The 22,201-nt window shown below is 33.2% G+C and overlaps 5 protein-coding genes across 6 annotated transcripts; 3 read left to right on the forward strand and 2 right to left on the reverse strand.

Moving 5' to 3' along the window:
- Positions 1–869: 869 nt before the first annotated feature.
- LOC130956195 (exocyst complex component EXO70E2-like) lies at positions 870–3,339 on the reverse strand. The gene has a single exon (XM_057883241.1). It carries the CDS (start codon positions 2,965–2,967, stop codon positions 1,138–1,140), a length of 1,830 nt encoding a protein of 609 aa, XP_057739224.1. The 5' UTR covers positions 2,968–3,339; the 3' UTR covers positions 870–1,137.
- Positions 3,340–5,383: 2,044 nt separating this feature from the next.
- LOC130957674 (uncharacterized) lies at positions 5,384–7,122 on the forward strand. The gene is made up of 5 exons (XM_057884521.1): positions 5,384–5,755; positions 5,807–6,209; positions 6,300–6,397; positions 6,545–6,664; positions 6,754–7,122. Exons 1-5 carry the CDS (start codon positions 5,384–5,386, stop codon positions 7,120–7,122), a joined length of 1,362 nt encoding a protein of 453 aa, XP_057740504.1.
- An 8,577-nt stretch (positions 7,123–15,699) lies between these two features.
- On the forward strand, positions 15,700–16,698 carry LOC130957675 (uncharacterized; the record flags this gene model as incomplete). The annotated part of the gene is made up of 3 exons (XM_057884522.1): positions 15,700–15,971; positions 16,100–16,208; positions 16,332–16,698. Coding segments are annotated over 3 exons (459 nt in total), but the record flags the coding sequence as incomplete, so codon positions are not given.
- A 1,339-nt stretch (positions 16,699–18,037) lies between these two features.
- Positions 18,038–19,018, reverse strand: LOC130956575 (protein CHLORORESPIRATORY REDUCTION 7, chloroplastic). 2 transcript variants are annotated; one of them, XM_057883620.1, is made up of 3 exons: positions 18,786–19,018; positions 18,540–18,673; positions 18,038–18,461 (listed from the first exon to the last, which is right to left on the reverse strand). In XM_057883620.1, exons 1-3 carry the CDS (start codon positions 18,838–18,840, stop codon positions 18,189–18,191), a joined length of 462 nt encoding a protein of 153 aa, XP_057739603.1. In that variant the 5' UTR covers positions 18,841–19,018; the 3' UTR covers positions 18,038–18,188. The 2 variants fall into 2 exon arrangements, with proteins under 2 accessions (XP_057739603.1, XP_057739604.1); XM_057883621.1 differs by having other exon boundaries at positions 18,540–18,670; positions 18,786–18,961.
- Positions 19,019–20,466: 1,448 nt separating this feature from the next.
- LOC130957676 (uncharacterized) lies at positions 20,467–21,708 on the forward strand. The gene is made up of 3 exons (XM_057884523.1): positions 20,467–20,601; positions 20,763–20,888; positions 20,998–21,708. The coding sequence occupies exon 3, from the start codon at positions 21,007–21,009 to the stop codon at positions 21,706–21,708; it is 702 nt and encodes a 233-aa protein (XP_057740506.1). The 5' UTR covers positions 20,467–20,601; positions 20,763–20,888; positions 20,998–21,006.
- Positions 21,709–22,201: the final 493 nt, after the last annotated feature.

Below are 22,201 nucleotides of genomic sequence, written 5' to 3' on the forward strand. Positions count from 1 at the left end.
GACTTGGTTTGGTCTTTTACCTCTAACAGTCTGTGCCTTATCAAAGACTTGGTCAATTATGAAAGAATTTTATACAGAACCCTACAAACAAGGTTTTGATGTTCAATTAATGAGCAATTAAAATAAGGATTTTTCAGATGATCTTATCGATGTTAATTTTTTAAGAGTTACTTATATAAAGATGTCTAAAATATTTTTTTAAGATATTTTTTAATAATTAAAATTTAATACGTATAATTAATTAAATCGTGTTATTTTTATCAAAATTAAGTCAGACAAATTAATTTAACCAAAAAATAGTAAATCAAATCTTGAATTGATCTAAATTAATAGGAGTATTTTAATTATTTTTTATAATAAAGATATTGTAGTCATTTTTTATAAAAAATAATATTAATTTAGTTCGGTTTAAGATTTGATTCACCATTTTTTAGTCAAATTAATTTATCTGACCTAATTTTGACAAAATTAACACAATTTAATTGATTATATATATAAATTTTAATTACTAAAAAATATTTTTAAAAAAAATATTTTAAACATTTTTATTTAAGTGGCTCCCTAATTTTTTACATGACCAATTCACAAGATCAATGTCACCTGTTATTATTTATTTTAAAGATAATATCCTATTAGATATAGGAATGAATATAAGAAATAGTTTAGAGAAAATACCAGGTGATATAAGATTAGAATATCTAAAATGAGAATAAAATATATGATGCATAATATGAGCATTCATTGCTCTCAGTGCACACAGGAAATTCTCAATCAGAAGTTAGAAGAAGCGATAAAAAGCACTTAGAATTCTTTAACTTATAGTCTTCTACATGACTATACCATTGAATACATACACACAAAGTAATAAGTGGAAGAACAATAAGGTTTTGGCATGGACCCTAACCAGTTTTGTTATTAATTTATTATATATAGTACAAATACAACAAGCTTCCCTTAGAGATGGATCACAATTATCATTCCAGCTATTATGTACATTAAAAATCAGCTACCAAATCAGTTATCTTAATAAATTATATATAAAAATATAAAATACTACACATTTAAAATACATGATAACTGATTTAGTGAGTAATTTTTTATACCTCCGGAACCTTTTTTTTATCCTTGATCCTGTCTTTACTTCTTCCGGGGACTTTGCAATGCTTTTGCAGATCCCTCAAAGAAATCCAAAATATAAGCTTCTAAATCTTCAGCACTATATTTAACGTGCTTCTCACTAATCTGATTACCATGCCTCCCTACAAATTGTCTATAAGCTTGGACCACCTTCAAGGACAGCGCAATTCGCAGTTCTTCGCGAAGCTGAATATCTGGAATGTTCCAAGCTGTTTGGACCCTATAAAGATCCTCGAATGCAATGTAGAAGCTTCTTAACTTGTCTTTAAGAACATTCTTTGAGCCAACATTGCTAGTAGTTCCTTGCATTTGGATTCCATCATCTTTAAGAAAGGAAAGAATTGGACTCAAACTATGTCTCTGGTAATTCATTGCATGCTGCCTATACTTGGATTTGCGCTTTCGGATCCAATCGTCTCCGAAAATCGACCCAAGTTCATCAGATCCTTTAACCTTTCTAGCCATGTACTGGATGTTATTCACTAAGAAGAGGTGCTGCAAGGGAACATCTTTGTATAATTTGGATTTCTCATCAAGATTGAATTCTAAGATCGATGCCACGGACCGGAAGTGGCGCGCCATCTTTCCCTCCTCTGTTTCTTCTTTGTCCTTCAGAAGATGATTAAGCTTCTCGCCGTAGTCAGTTAAAGTTTCAAGATAGTTCATCACATATCTGGTTAAGGGATGGATTCCTCCTCCAACAAAAGGAGTTGATGCACCGTCCGAGGCAATGGCATGCTCGAATTCAAGAAACGTGGCCTTCACGCAATCGCCTAATCCGGTTATTGCCTCGAGAAATTCGAACCTAACGGACGAACCGGCCTTGTCTTGATACAAATCGGTAACTTCCGGTACAAGGCTTGAAAGGACCTCATACATGTCAAGAATCTTGAACAATTTCTCAGGTTTGCGCGGGCCAATTGAAACGGCTCCGGCGAAATTCAGAAGCTGCAACATCAAAGACTTTGATGCATCAACAAAACAAACTTGACTTACCGGTTCGCCTTCCCCGAAAATCCGGTCAGCAAGCCACTTCTCGCTTGCAAGATAAACCCTAACAAAGATTCTGACTCCCCAAATCCACCGTTTGATCTTGGAATTCAGAGTAGTCCACTCCATTCTCAGGACATTCTCAATGCTTTGTTTTTCAATTTCAAGAATTGCCAAGCATTGTTCCAACGCTTCCCTTCGCGCCATGGTATAAGCATGGCAACATTCCTGGCGATAACCGGAAGCAAACATCAAACTAGCAATGCACCGAAGATGAAGAATCACATCTGGACTAACCGGATCGTTGATACTGTCTCTCCGGAGCGATTCGACGGACTCATCACCGAACGACACCACTGAATTCTCATCAGAAAAGTCACCTTCACTTCTAAACGACACGTATTCAGGCTCAAAAGGCTGCGTGTTCTGGCTAAGCAAGTTCTTGAAGACTTGTTCGAGCTGAGACATAGCGGTTTGGAGAATGCTATAAGCTCTATGCAAAAGCTTATATTCTTTGTCCTCTTTGCTTAAAGTTGAGCTCTCTAACTTCTCAATCAACCGTCGCGTTTCGTCCGCGGCGTTCAAATACTCGCTCTGATCTTCCTCCCAGTTCATTATTACCTCCTCAATGGCGTTGAGCCTATCTTCTAGGCCTTTCTCCTTTGAACTCGCTATGCTAATTGAACGCAGCTGAGTGCCAAGATCTGCTAGAATCTTCTTCGCGTCGCCGGTGAGATTCTTCTTTGATCCTAATGCCCTCACAACGTGCCTAGCTGCGGCGATCAGGTTTTCCTCTCTTTCTAGCTCCGGAATCATAAGCTCAGATTCCTCAAAGGCCATGTTATACAAACAAAGAGAACGGAAACAGAACAGAGCAGAATCCTTCACTACAATTAAGTTTTAGAAGGACTCACCAACCAAGAAGCCAATGTTACAATCACCATTAGAACAATGGGTAGGTACAAGAATAACCAACTATATTATGTTAAAGGTAGCAATGGAAAGGACTGTATGGAGTTTATTGACTTTTCACTATGAAGCACCGAGAAAGTATAACAATTATTGAGAAGAAAAACAGGACAATGGAGAAAGAAGAAAACTTTTGCTTTTTTGGTAAATAATAATAAGTGTCCATGGTTCAATTCGTGGCTGTGATTTGTGGATATGACAAAATATCAGATCAAACCCTACAAAAGTCTTGCAAGGTACTATTACTGATGTTTTGTTTCTGTGACTTGTTTTTATTATTTTGGAATTATTAGCTGCTTGACGCGGTTCAATGGGAAGATGTACTTTAGTTTTGGAGTATCTTAAGTACGATACAGTTTGAAGATTGAACAGGTAAATGTTCATGCTTTTGACTTCTTCAGCTCTTGTCATTCTAAAATAAGTGTCCAAAATCAATGAATTGTTACACAAATCACATGTCACTCGGGTTTAGGAAAAAGAAGATCAAGTAAGACTAGATGATTTTAGAAATGAATTTAATTTTAATGTATTGTTAGTGTAAAATAGTTATATATATAATTATATAACGTGGTATTAGCAAAAATAAATATTTTTTTATATTGACCGCTTAAATGATCATCTAAAAAAAATTGTAATTACATAATTGTATAAAACGTTTTATACTATCAGTGTATCAAAATTAAACTCTTTAGAAATAGATATTTTCAATTTTTTATTTCAGTTGATTTTATAAATTATTAAAAGTTTTCAATGGCTTATAGAGAGTTAAATTTAGGACTTTTTTAAATTAATCACTAAAATAAATTTAAATTTTGGTTTTGTGAAAACATTATATAAGAGATATTTTTTTTCTTTTAAAAATAGCGTAAAAGATAGAGCAGAGTACAGACGAGAAGCTTGTACCACCATATATCTTGGTTTAGTCACTTAGTATAATGTGACTTACACCCAGTCTTCATCACAATAATGATAAAATTTTTACTATAATTCGAAGAAATTACAATTACCAAGTCCCTAAAATTGTTCCTAATCCTATCAAAGATCACACAAGCTCGTTATCAAGTTCGTTACCACTAAACTAACTTAACTTAGATTTTTCTGTCAAGTGCTCTCCCAACTTAGTAAAAAAAAAAAACTTTTCACACTCATAATATAAAACAGAAAATACATCAACAAAAGAATTTGACATATTTAACAACTTATTCTCCAAGTATATCTTTGTCTTTTCTCTCAACGACGTTTACTAATGCCTCACATATTTACCTTTTTATGAAAACAAAAAAAAAGATAAAATAAAAAAGCAACATATTCAATGAAGAAAATGAAAAAGATAAGTATTTAGAATGCTCTAAGAAAACTAAATTTGTGTTTTTACTCTTTGCTTTTAATTTTTGACCGAATGTCCTTTTTATATAGGTGTATTGTTCTCAAAATTTGAAATTTTTTTTGGTAACAAATTCTGAACACATAATACCATAAAATGATTGCATTCTTCTCCAAAATTGAGTACAACAACAGGGGTAATAGAGATGTAAAATAACAGAAAAACAAAGTTGCAGATAACAAAAGATTTTGTGTGTGTGCTATCATTTCTATTCTTTTTTCTTTTGGTAGCTACATTTGTCCTTGTTGTATTAATTTAATCTTCACCCTTGATTTTTAACTTTGGCTCTAAGTTTTATCATTTTTCTTTTATTAGTTTGAGGACAAATCACTTCATTAAATTAGAAAATACAACGTCAAAGTCTCGAAGCACATTTCTATATAAATTGAATTGACTGAATTCGATTTATAGAAACAAATAGTAAATCAAATCCATTGGATTCGAATTAGGTGAAAAACGTTCTTGATTGAAAATCGAATCAATTAGGTTCGAATTAAGATGGTCCTACTAAATCGAAACAAAAGGATTCGATTTGTTAGTGGACGTAAATCGAATCTAATGAATTCGATTTATCCATGCACATACGTTATGGTAAATCGAAACTAATAGCTTTGATTCACTGTGCGTGGTACTATATGAATAATTCGAAGACATTTAATTCGATTTATAGAGCACCAAAGTATATAAAAACGAGCTCAGAATGAAATTTTTTAAAAGAGTGAGATTCACAATGGCTAGTGATGAGAGTTTTGCAACTCTTGTGCATTATAGGGGGTCCATTAAGAAAAAATGTGATCAGGAATTAAGTTTACTGACAAGGACCCGCTAAGTATTTTTCTCAAACCTTCGACGAGTTTCGCTGAGTTTAAGAATAGTATACTCCAGAGACTAGGACTGCAAGGCATGAAATGGGTGGAGAAGTTGTTCTATAGAATCCCGATTTTTGTGGTATGCGATGATGTCAAGTATGATTCATTCGTCATTAGCAGTGACGAAGATTTTCAGGTGTTGTTCCATTGTCGCCGTCAGTTTCCCAAGGTGAGGACTTCAGAGCTGTTGGTGAAGATTGTGGATATAGTATCTAGTTCCGGAGGCTCGAATAGGAATCCGCACTCCACAAGGCATCCAATCTGCTCTAGTTCCATGCCTATTGGTTCCTCGTTAGTTGCGTCAGTGATTGCACCTGAGCCAGATTTAGTAGCTTCACCGTCCTTTGTAGTTAATCTGAACTGTAGTGGTGATGCAGTAGTTGGTGAGGCTGGACCGTTGGGGGAGGTTGCTTTTGTGACGCCTGGTTCTCCTGCGATAGTTCTGATCATTTGAGAGGTTGGAGTACCCGATGGGGTTGATGATGCATTTCATGATGATGATGATGATGATGTGGAGCCTGCAACGATAGCTGATGATAGTGACGATGAGACACCACGGACGACTCCAGCTGTGGGTGGGGGAGCATCTAGTTCAGGCACTAATCAGTACCCCCCGCACTTCTCTGCTCTGGACTTGGATGCCATGGCACCTCAGGGGGATCCGAGTGTACCTGTTGGCTTCGGGGCAAGAGACACACAAAATGCAAGAGTTGTATCTGAATTTCAGATCAGTCAGCAGTATCAGGATAAAGAGGAAGTCGTGTTTAGCATGAAGACCTATAGCATTCGCCGTGGAGTTGAGTACAAGGTATTAGAATCCGATCATCGCAAGTACTATGACAAGTGTAAGGAGTTCAACAGTGAGTGCGCATGGCTCAACCCGGTTAGCCTCCGCCAATGCAAAGGCATTTGGGAGGTAAAATGATACAATGGTCCTTATACTTGTCTAGCCACATTGATATCTAGTGATCACAGAAAGCTTAATTATCATGTCATATCGGTCTTCATACTGTCCATGATTAGAGTCGATGCTGCCACGGTGATCAAGGTACTGCAGAATACCACGGAGGCACACTTCAGCTTCAAGCCGACGTACAAAAGGGTTTGGATGGCCAAACAGAAGGCCGTTTCACAAATTTACGAAAATTAGAAAAAGTCGTACAATAACTTGCCACGATGGGTATTGAATGTGCAGATCACTATGCCAGGTAGTGTAGTTGTGTTGAAGACGAGTCCTGTTCGAGTTGGTCGGCAAGTGGATGACTCTGCAGCTTATTTCCATCGTTTGTTCAGGACATTCCCACCATGTGTTGAGGCATTTTGACATTGCAAGCCATTGGTTAGTGTGGACGGGACTCACCTGTACGGCAAATACGGGGGACACTGCCTGTCGTGATTGCATAGGACGGAAACTCCAACATCATTCCTATTGCATTTGCACTTGTGGAAGGTGAGAATGCAAAGTCGTGGTCATTCTTTCTATCTCACCTTTGGATGCATGTGACACATCAACCGGGTATATTAGTTATATCAGATAGGCACAATGAGATAAAGGCTGCATTGGAAGTTCCTGATGGCGGGTGGCTTTCGCCTACTGCATATAGGGCGTTCTGCATCCATCACGTGGCTGCTAATTTTGCCCTGACTTTCAAGGGAAAGGATGCAAGGAGGCTATTAGTGAATGCTGCGTATGTGAAGAGCGAGATCGAGTTTCATTACTGGTTTGACATCCTCCGAGCCTTTGATCCTGTTATGTTCGACTGGGCTAATTGAATTGACTACGCACATTGCACTCAGCATTGGGACGAAGGACAGAAATTCAAATACATCTCCGAAATGGAGTAAATCAATCCTCATCCTGCAATTCGGGACACGAGACCCCTTGTCGCTCAAGCTCGGCTGATAACCTAACCATCTGATAACCAAAACATTTAGTTGACAGTAAAGTGAACTGCTAAATAATAGAAAAGAGTGCATAACTAAAGGGAGATTACCTCGACGCTAATGGCCAATGAAAAACATCAAATCTGTCCAGCCGAAGTCCTGGGAACCTCTAGAAGATCCACAACTGGAGGAGTTGCAGTGGATTAGCCAACTTGACGACGCTTCTGTTTGCCACACGGCACATGCACCTATATATATAGTCATGATAGTGCAGCAGACTCCCAACTGTACTAACTCATGTCCTCTAGCATGGCGACATAAGGTAGCCAACGGATGTGGAATCAGGTACCTGACTTATCCCCGAACAGCTGCGTAGATAGAATTTAATAGATTCGATTTACTACTTGTTTCTATAAATCGAATTTAATCAATTCGATTTATATAAAAATGTGCTTTGGAATTTTGAGTGTTACATTTTTTAATTTGAAATATTCAAGTAATATTGATGTGCATTTAGTTTAATGAGGTGAATTGCCTTCATTTTATTGAAAAGAGCCATTTCTTCCTTTCTTGCAAATACTTTTACCCGAACTGATATTGGACAAGGTTACAACAATAATAAGCCATATTATTTAGAGGGTTGCTACACATACAAGTCTTTTTGGCTTACAAGTCATACAAGTTGGCACAAGTCCAACAAAACACACGCATTACACTCCCACATTCAAGAGTAAATAAACGCACGTTATTCAACCACTTCCTATTTTCAAAGCGCACTACTCACCATGCATTATGAACAACTCTTCTTCTTCTTCCTCCATGAAAACGAGTTTCTTGCCAAATTTGAAGATAATGGAATTTCAGAAATACACCCAAACGATGACAGAAATACACCTAAATGATTACAAAAATACACCCAAATGATTACAGAAATACACCCAAACGGTTATAGGAATTCACCCAAACGATTATAGAAATATACCCAAAGGATTACAGAAATACACCCAAAGGATTACAAAACTACATCCAAAAGATTTAAGAAATACACCCAAAATTCGTTGAAGTACATCTTATGCATAATTCAGAATTCTTTCTCTTTCTCCTCCTCATCTTCTACTACTTCTTCTTCTTCAAAAATGATTTCAGAGCTTGATGTCAAAAATTAATGAAAATCGAGAATATCGAAAAAAGAAAATAGAGAGAAAAGCATGTAAATGAAGAAGGAGAAAGAGAAGGCAAGAAAGGAAAGAAAAGAAGAAGAAGAAGAAGAAGAAGAAGAAGAAGAAAAAGAAGAAGAAGGTGCAGTGAAAACGTGCAGTACGGTTCGAAGCGCGTTATGACTTGTAAAGACTTGTATAAAAAAAAACGCTTGTATGTGAAGAATTATTCTATTATTTATCCATTTTGGTTCAAATTTCTGTAATTTTTATTATTATTATTTTTTCCAATATGAACGGCTAAAATCTTAGCCTTTCTTTTAATAACAACATTAATATGAGCCTACACAAATAAAAGATTCATCAAGTAATATTTAGATTTTTAAATTCAACTAATTATATGTTTGTCATTATCAAGAATAATGTTATTATTTTCTAAACTCAACAATTATAATTTGACACTATAAAATTTAAATAAAATAAAAAAATATATGAGAACAAATTTTGTATGATGAAAAAAAAAAAACTTAATAAATAAATCATTCTGGGTGAGATATGTATACATATCCCTTCTATTCTATTTTTTGGGTCCTATTTTATGTTGTAAACTCAAATAAAATAAATAAAATATCAATTATTTTAAAATATAAAATATATATTAAAAATAAATTAAATAATATATAGAATCTATATACAAATATATATTTATTTTTGGGTATTTTTGTAATTTTATAGTTAAGTTAGAATAGTTAGATAATTTGAATAAGTCAAATTATTAGTTAACTGATAATTAACAGTGTGAAAAGAGAAATTAGACCGATGGGTTAATTTGGGGGCAAATTTCATTAATTGAAAAATTGAAATACCATTCAAAATGTTACAACATGGAAGGATAAAGATGAATACTCATTTATGGGTGAATCTGATTTCTGAAAGGAGCAAATTCTCATATAGCACAATTAATAATGTTTGAAAAGAAGAATTTGTTTGCCTATAAAAGCATGAACGAAGTAATAGAATTTTACACACATAATTACAAATATTTTCTTTCTCTCTCTCTTTATAGCAATAAAATTATCTTCTCTCTCCATACACTATTAATAATTTTCCTCTATCTATCTTTACGTTACTGCATATAAATATATAAATTATTTTATCAAGTTAATTATATTAATATTAGAGTCTTCTATTTACATATCTTTATTTTATATTTACATCTTCCTTATTTATCTAGTTGTTTTACAACATGTTATCAGCACGAGACTCTGATCAAATTTTTAGGAAGATTCAGGTAACAAATTTTCATTATGTCAAAACTCTCTCATCTTGAATTCAATGCTCTTGATATATTTGGAAACAATTATTTATTATGGATATTAGATGTTGAAATCCATCTTGATTCAATGGATTTTGGAGATACCATTAAAGCTGAAAATAATGCATCCCAGAAGGATAAAGCCAAAGCCATGATTTTTCTCCGTCGTCAATTTGACGAAGGATTGAAAAATGAATATCTCACATTAAAAGATCATGCAGATCTTTGGAAAGACCTTGAAGAAAGGTACAATCATAAAAAATGGTGATACTTCCTCAAGCCCGATATGAATGGACGCACTTGCGTCTACAAGATTTTAAATCTATAAATGAATATAATTCTGCAATGTTTCGAATCACCTCACGAATGAAATTATGTGGGGAAAAGATAACTGACCATGATATGTTGGAGAAAACTTTCTCAACCTTCCATGCCTCGAATGTGCTCCTGCAGCAGCAGTATTGAGAAAAATGATTTAAAAAATATTTTGAATTAATTTCTTGCCTTCTTGTTGCTAAACGCAACAATGAGTTGCTATTGAAAAATCATGAAGCGCGCCCAGCTGGCGCCGCCCCATTTCCTGAAGTAAATGCGGCAAATTACCCAAGAAGAGGTAAATGGTAAGGCTTTAATAACAAGAAAAAAAATTATGGAAGGAAAAGGAATTATATTCAAAAGAGAGGATCTCACTAGAAGTGGGATAAAGAAAGAAATATTAGGCAGAATAAATCAACAGATGATAAGAGTTTCCATTGTGGTGGAAAGGGTCATTGGTCACGTACCTGCTGTACCCCAAGGCACCTAGTCGATCTTTACCAGGCATCTTTGAAAAAGGATGACAAGAAAAAAGAGTCGAATTTTGTTTCAAATAATGCTGAAAATTTCACTACTCATTGTGATGTATCTAATTTCTTTGAGGATCCTGAAGGAAATATTGGTCATTTGATCAATGATGGAATAGTTTAATGTGTGAGATTGTTAAGTATTCATGTAAATAAATAATGTAAAGAACTTATTGTTATGTTTTATTTTCTATGTATTTAAGTTTCAAATATGATGTATATAAATAATGAAATATTAATGTTTATAAATTTTAAAATTATTAAATATGTCATGTTTTAAAATAAAATTTTAGTATATGATATTATTTTTATGTGCAGTATTTCTTAGAAAAATAATTCCGATCAAGAATTCAATTTAACTATGCATACTACTCATTTTATTATTATTTGTCTTTGAAAAGAATGGCAAGGATATGTAATGAAGATGTATGCCTTGCGGATAGTGCAAGTTTGCACACTATTCTCAAAAGTAATATATATTTTACCCATCTTATGCCAAAAGAAGAATGTGTTAATACTATTATTGGCTCAGGCAATGTGATTGAAGGCTCTGGAAGAGCTATAATTTTGTTTCACGGAGGAACAAAATTCATAATAAATAATGCATTGTTGTCTACCAAGTCTCGAAGAAACTTGTTGAGATTTAAAGATATTCGCCGAAATGGATATCATATTGAGACTATGAATGAGGAAAGTCATGAGTACTTATGTATCACAACTCATGATTCAAATAAAAAGGTTATATTAGAAAAGTTGCCCTCACTTTCATTTGGATTATATTATACCAAGATTAGTGCAATTGAATCACATGCCACTGTAAACCAGAAGATTACTAGTCCAAATGAATTCATAACTTGGTATGACCGACTGGGTCATCCGGGAACAACCATTGACATTCACTAAAGAACCAGAAGATTCTTAAAACTAGTGAATTTTGTTGTGCTGCATGTTCTCAGGGAAAGTTAATTTTAAGACCATCACCAATAAAGGTTGGATTTGAGTCCCCTGAATTTTTAGAAAGGATTCAAAGTGATATATGTGGACCAATCCATCCACCATGTGGATCTTTTAGATATTTTATGGTCCTTATAGACGCATCTTCGAGATGGTCACATGTGTGCTTATTGTCCTCTCGCAACCTAGCGTTTGCGAGATTACTGGCTCAAATTATTCTATTAAAAGCACAATTTTTAGAAAATCCAATCAAAGCAATTCGTCTTGATAATGTTGCTGCATTTACTTCCCAAACTTTTGATGCTTATTGTATAGCTAATGGAATAAGTGTTGAACATCCAGTAGCTTATGTTTACACACAAAATGGATTAGCAGAATCGCTTATTAAACGCCTCCAATTAATTGCTAGACCCTTGCTTATGAGAACAAATCTCCCAACCTCGGTTTGGGGACGCGCAATTTTACATGCCGCAGCACTTAGTCGTTTGAGGCCAACGAGTTATCATCAGTTCTCTCCTATGCAATTAGCTTTTGGCTAGCAGCTAAATATTTTCCATTTAATAATATTTGGTTGTGCGATATATGTTCCCATTGCACCACCTAATCGTACCAAAATGGGACCCCAAAGAAAATTGGGAATATATGTTGGATATGATTCTCCATCTATAGTAAGGTATCTTGAGATACAAACTGAAGATATATTTAAAGCCCGATTTGTGAAGTGTCATTTTGATGAATCAAAATTTTTAACATTAGGGGGAGAGAATAAGCTTCCTGAAAAAGAACTTAATTGGAATGCATCATCGTTGATGCATTTAGATTCTCAATCAGGGCAATGTGAACTAGAAGTTCAAAAGATTATACATTTGCAAAGAATAGCAAATGAATTGCCTGATACATTTTCCAATACAAAGAGGATAACCAAATCTTATATATCAGCGAAAAATGCCCCAATTCAAATTGATGTCCCAGTTGGACAAATTGCCACTGAAGCAAATACACGCCAGAAGCGTGGCAGGCTTGTCGTTTCTAAAGACAAAAATCCTCGAAAAAGAAAAGGGGTAAATACGATTTCTGTTGAAAAAGACATAGTAAAGACACCTGCAGTTGTCCAAAATTGTGATATAGTTTTAACGCCAGAAGACGTTCAGGTACCTAAAAATTATGAAAATGACGAGATCTCGATAAATTATGTCTTTACAGGAGAGAAATGGGACCGAAATAAGACAATTGTCAATGAAATATTTGCATATAATGTGGCATGAATATCATGCATGAAAATAAGGATCTTGAGCCAAAATCAGTCGAAGAATGTCGACAAAGGAATGATTGGCCAAAATGGAAAGAAGCCACGAAGGCTGAATTAGACTCACTTGCAAAACATGAAGTCTTTAGACCTGTAGTCCGTACACTTGAAGATGTAAAACCTGTTGGATACCGATGGGTATTTGTGAGAAAACGAAATGAGAAAAATGAAGTGCGCTACAAAGCCCGACTTGTGGCACAAAGTTTTTCACAAAGGCCCGGTATAGATTATGAAGAAACGTATTCCCCTGTAGTGGATGCGATAACATTGCGTTGTTTGGTCAGTTTATTTGCATATCATAAACTGCATATGCATTTAATGGATGTGGTAACAGCCTACTTATACGCCTCATTAGATCGGGATATCTATATGAAAGTCCCTAAAGGACTAAAGATATCTAAACCATCCAATGAATATTTGCAAGGGTTATACTCAGTCAAATTGCAAAGATCTTTATATGGTCTGAAGCAATCTGGACGAATGTGGTATAATCGTCTTACTGAGTATCTGGCCAAAAACAGTTTCAAGAATGATGATATATGCCCGTGTGTTTTCATAAAGAAAACTGCATCTGGATTCATTATAATTGCTGTGTACGTTGATGATTTAAATATCATTGGGACTCCTGAAGAGATTCCAACAATTATAAAAAACTCTAAAAGAAGAGTTTGAGATGAAAGATCTTGGAAAGACTAAATTTTGTCTCAGCTTGCAGATTGGGCATACAAAAGATGGGATCTTTATTCATCAAACAACATACACAGAAAAGATCTTAAAGAGATTTTATATGGACAAGTCACATCCATTAAGTACCCCAATGATTATAAGATCTTTAGATGTGTAAAAGGATCAATTCCGTCCTAAAGAAGAGAATGAAGATATCCTTGGTCCTGAAGTACCATATCTTAGTGCCATTGGAACGCTAATGTATCTTGCTAATAATACGCGACCTGACATATCATTCGCGGTGAATTTACTAGCAAGATATAGTTCCTCTCCAACCAGAAGACATTGGAGTGGAATCAAACAAATTTTTCGATATCTTCATGGAATGGTTGATATGGAATTGTTTTATCCCTATGGATCCAAGTCCCAACTAGTTGACTATGCAGATACTGGATACTTGTCTGATCCACACAAAAGGAAATCTCAAACAGGATACCTGTTCACATATGGTGGTACAGCTATATCATGGAGGTCCACGAAACAGACGATAGCAGCAACCTCATCGAATCATGCTGAAATACTAGTGATTCATGAAGCTAGTCGCGAGTGTTTTTGGCTGAAGAGTCTGATTCAATATATTCTGTCATCATGTAGACTGATTGATCATAAGATAGCTCCAACTGTCCTGTTTGAAGATAATATAGCATGCATTGCTCAACTTAAAGGCGAATACATCAAAGGCAATAGAACAAAGCATATTTCTCTCAAATTCTTTTTCACTCATGATCTTCAAAATCAGGGGACAATTGATGTCCAACAGATTCGATCAAGTGACAATCTGGCAGATTTATTCAGAAAGTCACTCCCAAAATCCTCCTTTGAAAGATTGGTACATGAGATTGGGATGCGCCGATTTCGAGACATTAAATGATGTCGCCAAGAGGGGGAGAGTGTACTCTTTTTTCCTTGGTCAGGTTTTTTTTCCATAGGGTTTTTCTTGACAAGGTTTTTAATGAGGCAGTTCCCATCACAAAGGATATTGTACTCGTTTTCCTTCACTAAAATTTTTTTCCACTGGGTTTTTCTTTAATAAAGTTTTAATGAGGCATATTCCTAAATGAACATCCAAGGGGGAGTGTTACAACATGGAAGGATAAGGATGAATGCTCATTTATGGGTGAATCTGATTTCTCATCCTGGAAGGAGCAAATTCTCATATAGCACAATTAATAATGTTTGAAAAGAAGAATTTGTTTGCCTATAAAAGCATGAACGAGGCAATAGAATTTTACACACACAATTACAAATATTCCCTTTCTCTCTCTCTTTATAGCAATAAAATTATCTTCTCTCTCCATACACTATTAATAATTTTCCTCTATCTATCTTTACGTTACTGCATCTAAATATATAAATTATTTTATCGAGTTAATTATATTAATATTAGAGTCTTCTATTTACATATCTTTATTTTATATTTACATCTTCCTTATTTATCTAGTTGTTTTACAACACAAAACTCATATATAATTATTTTTATGTAAAATTAATAATTAAATTTTTTTAAAATATTTAATAAATACAGTTAATTTTTATATATTGTCCGTGTAAAGTAATTTTATACGTGCATTTAATTATACAATGTTACATTAATAAAATAACTAATTTTTATATTGACCGCATAAATAGTCATCCAAAAAATAATATATTAAAATTAAATTCTTAATAAATTTGATAATAATTTTTAATTATTAATTTTATGTTAATATAATTGTACGTGAGTTCTATTTTTATTTGTGTAATACTTAATTATTAATTTTATAATATAAAATTCTCATAACAATACGGCCCTGCATATTATATATTTTGAAGTGTTATACCAAAGTTATTTTTAATAAAAAAATTAGTCGAAGATAACATTATTGATATCCCATTTGGTAGAAAAATGGATTTTTTTATTTTTTTTTTTGCTTAATTATTTAGTAAAGTATAATTTGTTACCTTACATTCTTTAAATAAATAAAAAATATATATAAAAAATATTAAATAATAAAAAATTATACTTTATCAAACCATTAAAAAGAAACATTGAGAAGTCCAATCCCCAAACATTTGGTGGTGGTCGTTGTATCCATCTCCAACGGCCTTCATTGTGTTTGAATATATAACACCTATTCTAATTCTATATTTTTCTATCACTGCTTGCCACACACAATTCGACCGTTGTATTTCCCAATCTTTTTTTTTTTCTTTCTTCTAAACATTCACCCACCTTACTTAATCTTCCACCACATCACCATCACATTCTCAAGTGCCCTACTCATGGAAAACATGCTGAAAACGCCTCCAAAAGTTCCAATTCAAGCAAAACCACTCCAACCTGAACCTCAACCTGATTGCAAAACACCAACAACTCCACTAAGCTCCTTTAACCAATTGCGTAAACCTGTCACCCCAGATCGCCTTAGAGTCCCCAAGGCATTCAAGTACCCAGAAAGGTATGTATATGCATAAATAAATAACATTTATACTTTTTTTTTTTTGTTATATGGTGTAACGGTTAGTGACACTATACTAGATGAAAATTTTCCTAATATGCGTTTTGTTGTTATATATATTTATTAAGGTATACAAGCCCAACAGATTTGATGGTATCCCCTGTGACCAAAGGGCTTCTTGCCAGAACCAAAAGGGGTGGTGCACTATTACCACCACCTTCTAAAACTGAAACTAAGGTAGTGCATCACAATTAAACCTATATTTATAATTTAGAACATGTTTACTTTTAATTTGGGTGATTATTGTATTCAAGTGGATAAAAAAAAAACAGAGATAATTAATTGGTACAATTATTGCAGATCCCAGACACGTCTTTGCAGGATGTGAGTCCTTTACAAAACAAAGTGCCAATGCTGATCGAAGAGAAGCTCAACTAAAACCTGAAGAATTCAATCATGTTTGAAGATTTTGTAATACTCTACTACCAAAGAAAGAACTATATGTTCTGTGATAATCTCATCTCATTTTATATCTATTAGTCTCAAAAAATGCTATGATAGAGAATCATACTGCAAATTTGCCTTGTATACATAAAAGGCTAAGAGGTTGGAAAGTTAACTAAATATCAGTGACAATTGGGGAAGAAGATGCTCTTTTGATTTTCTTCCCCAAAAGTAGTTTCACAAGTTTTGTTCATTCTTATAATCTAATCAATGCATTTAGCCATTTAATTACTTTTAATAACGAATCAATTACGTAGGTCTTATAAAGTTATTTAGAGCATTATTTTTTATAAACTTTCATTAAATAAATGGCAGTTCCTAAAATCTTTTGTGCTACTAAACAACTTTTCTAGATTAATTATGTAATTCTTTGGAGTAATTAAATTAAATGAGAACAATACTAATCAAAACAAAATTTCACAAGAGTATTAGACTATATTTATAGAATAATCAATTAGTTAGGAATAATAATTAAGTGTTAGTTAATTATTTTTTTTTATCTTGTTAGCACTTAGCACATAGATGCATATATATAATGTAGGTGCCGTCTGTGGTGCCTAGTTACGATTGGTGACTAGCGTGGCTATCCTAAATTAGCCTGTAATCAAGCGATATGTGGCGAGTTCAAGCTTGGGAAGCGGTAACTATGCTAATGACACGGTAATTATGAGCGGTTTCACTCATTTTTTTCTAAAAAATTTGGGCCCAAACAGATACCACAAAAAAACAACCATCATAAATAGCAAACCCAATAATATTATGAAAAAAAAAAACCAATTTCCTAAACTCAATGACACTGGCACACACTCATCTTTAACCTCTCAAAGCCAAGACTAAAAACAAATGCCAAACTTGAAACCACCAGCAACTCCAACATCCTACTACCTGGAATGCTACCAGACACCGCAAAACTCCATGGATACAAACCAAGAACACAGGATATCAACTAACGCCATTCGTATACCATCCAATCTAACCTACTTCACCTTCTTCCTCCTTATACAAAGAATGATCATCACATCATTGGGGTTCCACAACAATCACTGTCGACGGCAAAACCCTCACTCCACTCGAAAGATAACTACTGTTCTTCTTCCTCCGCTACATACAGATTGCATCGCCAGAGGTTAACTTGGGACCTAGCTATCACCGGCAGTCGAAACAACCACCCATTCTCTCCAGAAATTGATTCACCCTACTGACAATCATACTCCTAATATACATCATGATTTTTTTCACAAAATTCCTGGGGTAAAAAAAACAAAAGTTACCGCGTTTAATATGCTAATCAAACGTTAATGATACACTCTCACAATTCAGGTGTCATCATCTTATTGCGTGGTCAACATATAGTCATTTGTAACCATCACTAGTATAGCCACCAGAGACGTAACCATTTTATGTATTCTTATGTATTCTCAGAGTACATAGAATTATAGAAGTACATTATACATATGCATATACGTGTTAATAAGAGAAGGAAAGATAACTAACTATCATTTAATTGTTATTATTAACTAAATGATCATTTTATAAATATAGTCTAATAAAAGACGGTAATGTTAAGAAGAAAAATTTTTTTGTCTTATTTAATATTTATTAATTATTAATACAATTAATAAATGCGTTACAAAATTTTCAAGTAACAGAGAAAACAGAGAGAGTATTGTGTTTTTGATATTTGAGGAGAATGATTTTACACTATCTCTCTGTTCATTCCAAACGAACCTCGTACCATTGAACTGAGCCAATATCTCCATGAATCTGAAGTTCACAAACAGATCTTATTAAAAATGAAACAGCATCATCGATGTTCTCGTATCGCGCCAGATCAGGAGGAAGAGACTTTCCAGGCCAATTTTCAAGCCACCCTTTCAACTTGACCTTAAGTTCTTCCTCAGAAACAAACTTCTCTTCCTGCCCTGGTTCTAACAGCACATAAGTTTCAGTCCTCTCATTCGCCCTTCTTCGCCGCAGCCCAAAAACCTTATAGGAATTTTATTATTTAGTGTGTTATAAATTTACTTGAACAGCTGTGAATATGAAATCTTAGTATATTTATACCTTCGTAATACTTCTAGAATCACTTGGAACTTGAGGCATTTTGTGATGGATTGAAGTACCATCAAAACATGTAATTAGGCCTAGTGAAGTTGTATGCATTATTGGATTTGGAATAAGGCATTTTGTTGTGGCTGCTAATAAAGAGAAAGAAACAAAAAATCATACATAATGGATTCAAAAATGTACATAATATAAAAACAAAGATCAACACTAATAAAGACCAAAATACATAAGAGCATAACTTACAAGTTAAGGTGTGGACTCTAACATTGAAGAGCTGAGACTGCAAAACTCCTACCATAGCAACTATTTTGATCTAAGCTTCATTCATAGTTTTTGGTTATCATCCTTTTTCTGATATAGATGATGATAAACATAGGAACATTTACAATCACAAAATCTATCTATGGATAACTTCTTTTGTTATGCTTCTCTAAATTACCCTCCATTCTTAACATATCTTCAGCATTGTCCTTTTCTACACCTTGTCCTCTTCTCAAAGTTTCAGAACGTGATATTGCATTCAACAAACTAGTCCTAAAAAAAGAGTCAAAATTTTTATATTTTTTTAAATGTTTGACAAATTAGTTTCTAGTAAAATAGAAAAATAAATTAATTTTTAACTTAAAATAAATAATATATTAATCCTTAGTTTTTATATTAAAAAAAATAATAATAAATAATTAATTAAAATAAAATTAATATATTCACTTCATTCCAACAATCTTTTAAATTTTACTCCTTTTTAGGGTTGGCAATACTAACTTTATCCGCGAATATCTAATTTGACCCAAGCTGTTGAGATAGGATTGACAACTCGATTTGCAATGGGTCTGGTTGAGAGTGAAATAGTCTTGACATATTATAGTATATAATTAAAAATTAATAAATTATTATACATATAAAATAAAGTTGATAGAAATCGAACCAGCAATGGATCTGATTGAGAGCGAAATAGTCTTGACATATTATAGTATATAATTAAAAATTAATAAATTATTATACATATAAAATAAAGTTGATAGAAATCGAATTTATATTATTCTTGTTTTTTAATTTTAACATGAATCTCATTATATTTTTGTTGTTTTTAATTTTACTATAGACTTAATTTATCTTTTTTATTTTATTAGTATATTTATAAAATATAAAATATAAAATAATTAAATATTGTATTTAATTAAAAAATAATTTATTATAAATAAAATTGAATAAAATTAAATAAAAAAACTTTAAATTGTAATAAAATTAAAGTTAAAAAAATTAAATTTTAATAAAAAAAATTACTAAACCTACAAATAAAATTAAAATAAAATCTAAACTAAGTCCTACTTGTCCTTTTCTAGAGGGAATGCAAATGACATAGTTCTAGAGAAAAAACACCCACTTGAATTGGTAGAAATGAACTGAATCTAGACTATGTTTAGTATTCTTCTCACTGGTGACAAATCTTTGACATTATACCTTGCCTATTTTTGGCTTTTCCTAATGCAAGTTTTAAGTGGTGGCATAATGACGTGGCTGATGGTTCACCATACTCGTCATTGCTTTAGGTGACGATCCATATCTATATGGATAGATTTAAAAGCAATTAAAATCATGGAAAGTTAATCAATTATTATATTATATATATCATAACTTATTTTTGTTATTTTTATTTTTATTTGTATAAAGAGGCTGTGAGAGTGACCCAATTTAGTAAATTGACAATCACATTGCTATATAAGTGTATAAGATCCCGGGAACCTCTCTCTGACTATTTTTATCATTTGACCACTTTAGTCTTTTCTGCGTTTTCTTCATTAACAGAACGTTATCCCCAAAACCCAGTTTTTAAACCTTAATTAACCTTTGGAACCATTTCATGTTTGACCTTCTCTCAATCACTTTTCATGCTTAATTTTTCATTATTGTCATTTTCCATCTTCTTCTAATTTGGGGGCCCAAAAAAGGTTAATCTCTTTTCTGGGTCCTTGCAATTCACCTTCATGTTGAATTGATTTGAACGAATCAATTATAATTTGAAGCTGCAAGGTTAAAAGATTCAATTATGAATATTTGAGTAAGCTTCATAGCATTATACCTTAGTTTTTTTTATTTGGTGTTTAATTTTTACAATAAGATAATTGCTTACATGTTTGCTTTTTTATTTTATTTTCATTTTTTCAATGTAAGATAAAATGTTACATGTCAATGATAATTCAATTTAATTTCTGATTGCAGAAGGATGTCTAATATCTTGCAGCTCTTATATATGTGCCTGTATGTATAAAAAAAAAAAAAGAAATTAGAACAAAAGATACACACAATTTCATTGTTGTGCCTCCTCAAAAGAACTCAAAAACCTTGGTAAGTGGTAACTCCTTTTTTGTTACAAATGTATATATGTTACATTTTACAAGAATTGCTTTATTCTCTTCAATATCATCTAACATTGCTACTTATCTTGCTTTTGTAGAGTTCTCAAATGGATAACAAAGGAAGTAGCAAGAAATTTAAAGTGCAAGTTAACCTAAACGGAGACGACAGCGACGTGGATTCTATTAAGAGATATTCTGTCTCTTCTCTATCGTCAGACTCATCATTAGATTCTGACGATAGAGAAGAGCCAGGAAATAGAAATAGTTTCGAGCATAGTTATGATCTACATGTATATGATTCTCCCGTATGGAGCTACACGGGTGCTTCAACTACACATTCTCCATCTCATTACACAATGGAAAGCGGTTATGATCCGAACAGAATTCCAGCATCTGTGTTTGGTAAATCAAATCCTAATGATCAATGGAGTGTTGCATCAAATGAATCTTTGTTTAGTATCCGATTAGGGAATGGGAGTTTCATAACTAGGGACATTTCTTTTGCAATGAACAATAATAATAACAAATCCGGGGAACTTTACAATGTTTCCATGCCATTGCCAACTGTTCAGGAAGTGAGTTATGAAGAAAACAACAACAGACACTCCGTCTCGTCGGATTCGTCGGACGGAAGTTTGGTTCTTGATTTGGAAAAGCATGAACGTAAGAATGATGAGGAATCAAGAAAAGTTGAGACAAAAGTATTGGACAAAACAACAATGGATCATCATAGTAAAGAAGCAAATAATGCCCCTGTTGTGTCTTACAGATCCATGGAGAGCGGTCGTTCGTTTCAGTTTCCGATGTAAGAAACACTTTCATCATATCTTCCTTTATTATATTGGTGAAAACTCGGTGCAGTCAACTTCACGTGAAGTTAGTTGATAGTTAAGAAATGTTAAATGATTTGACTAAATTTTCATCTAACGGTTTTTAATTATTAATTTTACGTGAAGTTGACTACATCTAAAAAGAAAGATTAATTGCATTTTTCTCTATGAATACTATGCCATGTAGTAATAGTATAGCCATGATAATGAGTACCGTAAGATAGGATTTAAGTTCAATTCGCAAATACAAATAATACTGCCAGCTCTGAGTAATACAGCATAATTCCAGTATGGATGATCAATGTCAATCATTTATACTATTTATATTCATAGCTTAAAGTTTAATATCTTATTATAAGAATTAATCCATCACTAGTTATAGCACAAATGATAAATGTGCAAGTCTATTTATTTGACAATTCATGGTGTTACCTGTACCTTCTCAAGGTTAAATTTTGAACAATATTTTTTA

The sequence above is a fragment of the Arachis stenosperma genome, chromosome 10 (genome assembly GCF_014773155.1).
Source record: "Arachis stenosperma cultivar V10309 chromosome 10, arast.V10309.gnm1.PFL2, whole genome shotgun sequence".
NCBI classification, from domain to species: Eukaryota; Viridiplantae; Streptophyta; class Magnoliopsida; order Fabales; family Fabaceae; genus Arachis; species Arachis stenosperma.

Excerpts from the sequence above, each read along its gene's own strand:
- LOC130956195 (XM_057883241.1), bottom strand. The coding sequence starts at position 2,967 with ATGGCCTTTGAGGAATCTGAGCTTATGATTCCGGAGCTAGAAAGAGAG.
- LOC130957674 (XM_057884521.1), top strand. The coding sequence starts at position 5,384 with ATGAAATGGGTGGAGAAGTTGTTCTATAGAATCCCGATTTTTGTGGTA. Across the intron at positions 6,210-6,299 it reads CAAGTGTAAGGAGTTCAACA|CCACATTGATATCTAGTGAT; the intron begins GTGAGTGCGCAT and ends ATACTTGTCTAG. Across the intron at positions 6,398-6,544 it reads ATGCTGCCACGGTGATCAAG|ATCACTATGCCAGGTAGTGT; the intron begins GTACTGCAGAAT and ends TTGAATGTGCAG.
- LOC130957676 (XM_057884523.1), top strand. The coding sequence starts at position 21,007 with ATGGATAACAAAGGAAGTAGCAAGAAATTTAAAGTGCAAGTTAACCTA.
- LOC130956575 (XM_057883620.1), bottom strand. The coding sequence starts at position 18,840 with ATGGTAGGAGTTTTGCAGTCTCAGCTCTTCAATGTTAGAGTCCACACC. Across the intron at positions 18,674-18,785 it reads TAGAGTCCACACCTTAACTT|CAGCCACAACAAAATGCCTT; the intron begins GTAAGTTATGCT and ends TCTCTTTATTAG. Across the intron at positions 18,462-18,539 it reads ATTCTAGAAGTATTACGAAG|GTTTTTGGGCTGCGGCGAAG; the intron begins GTATAAATATAC and ends AATTCCTATAAG.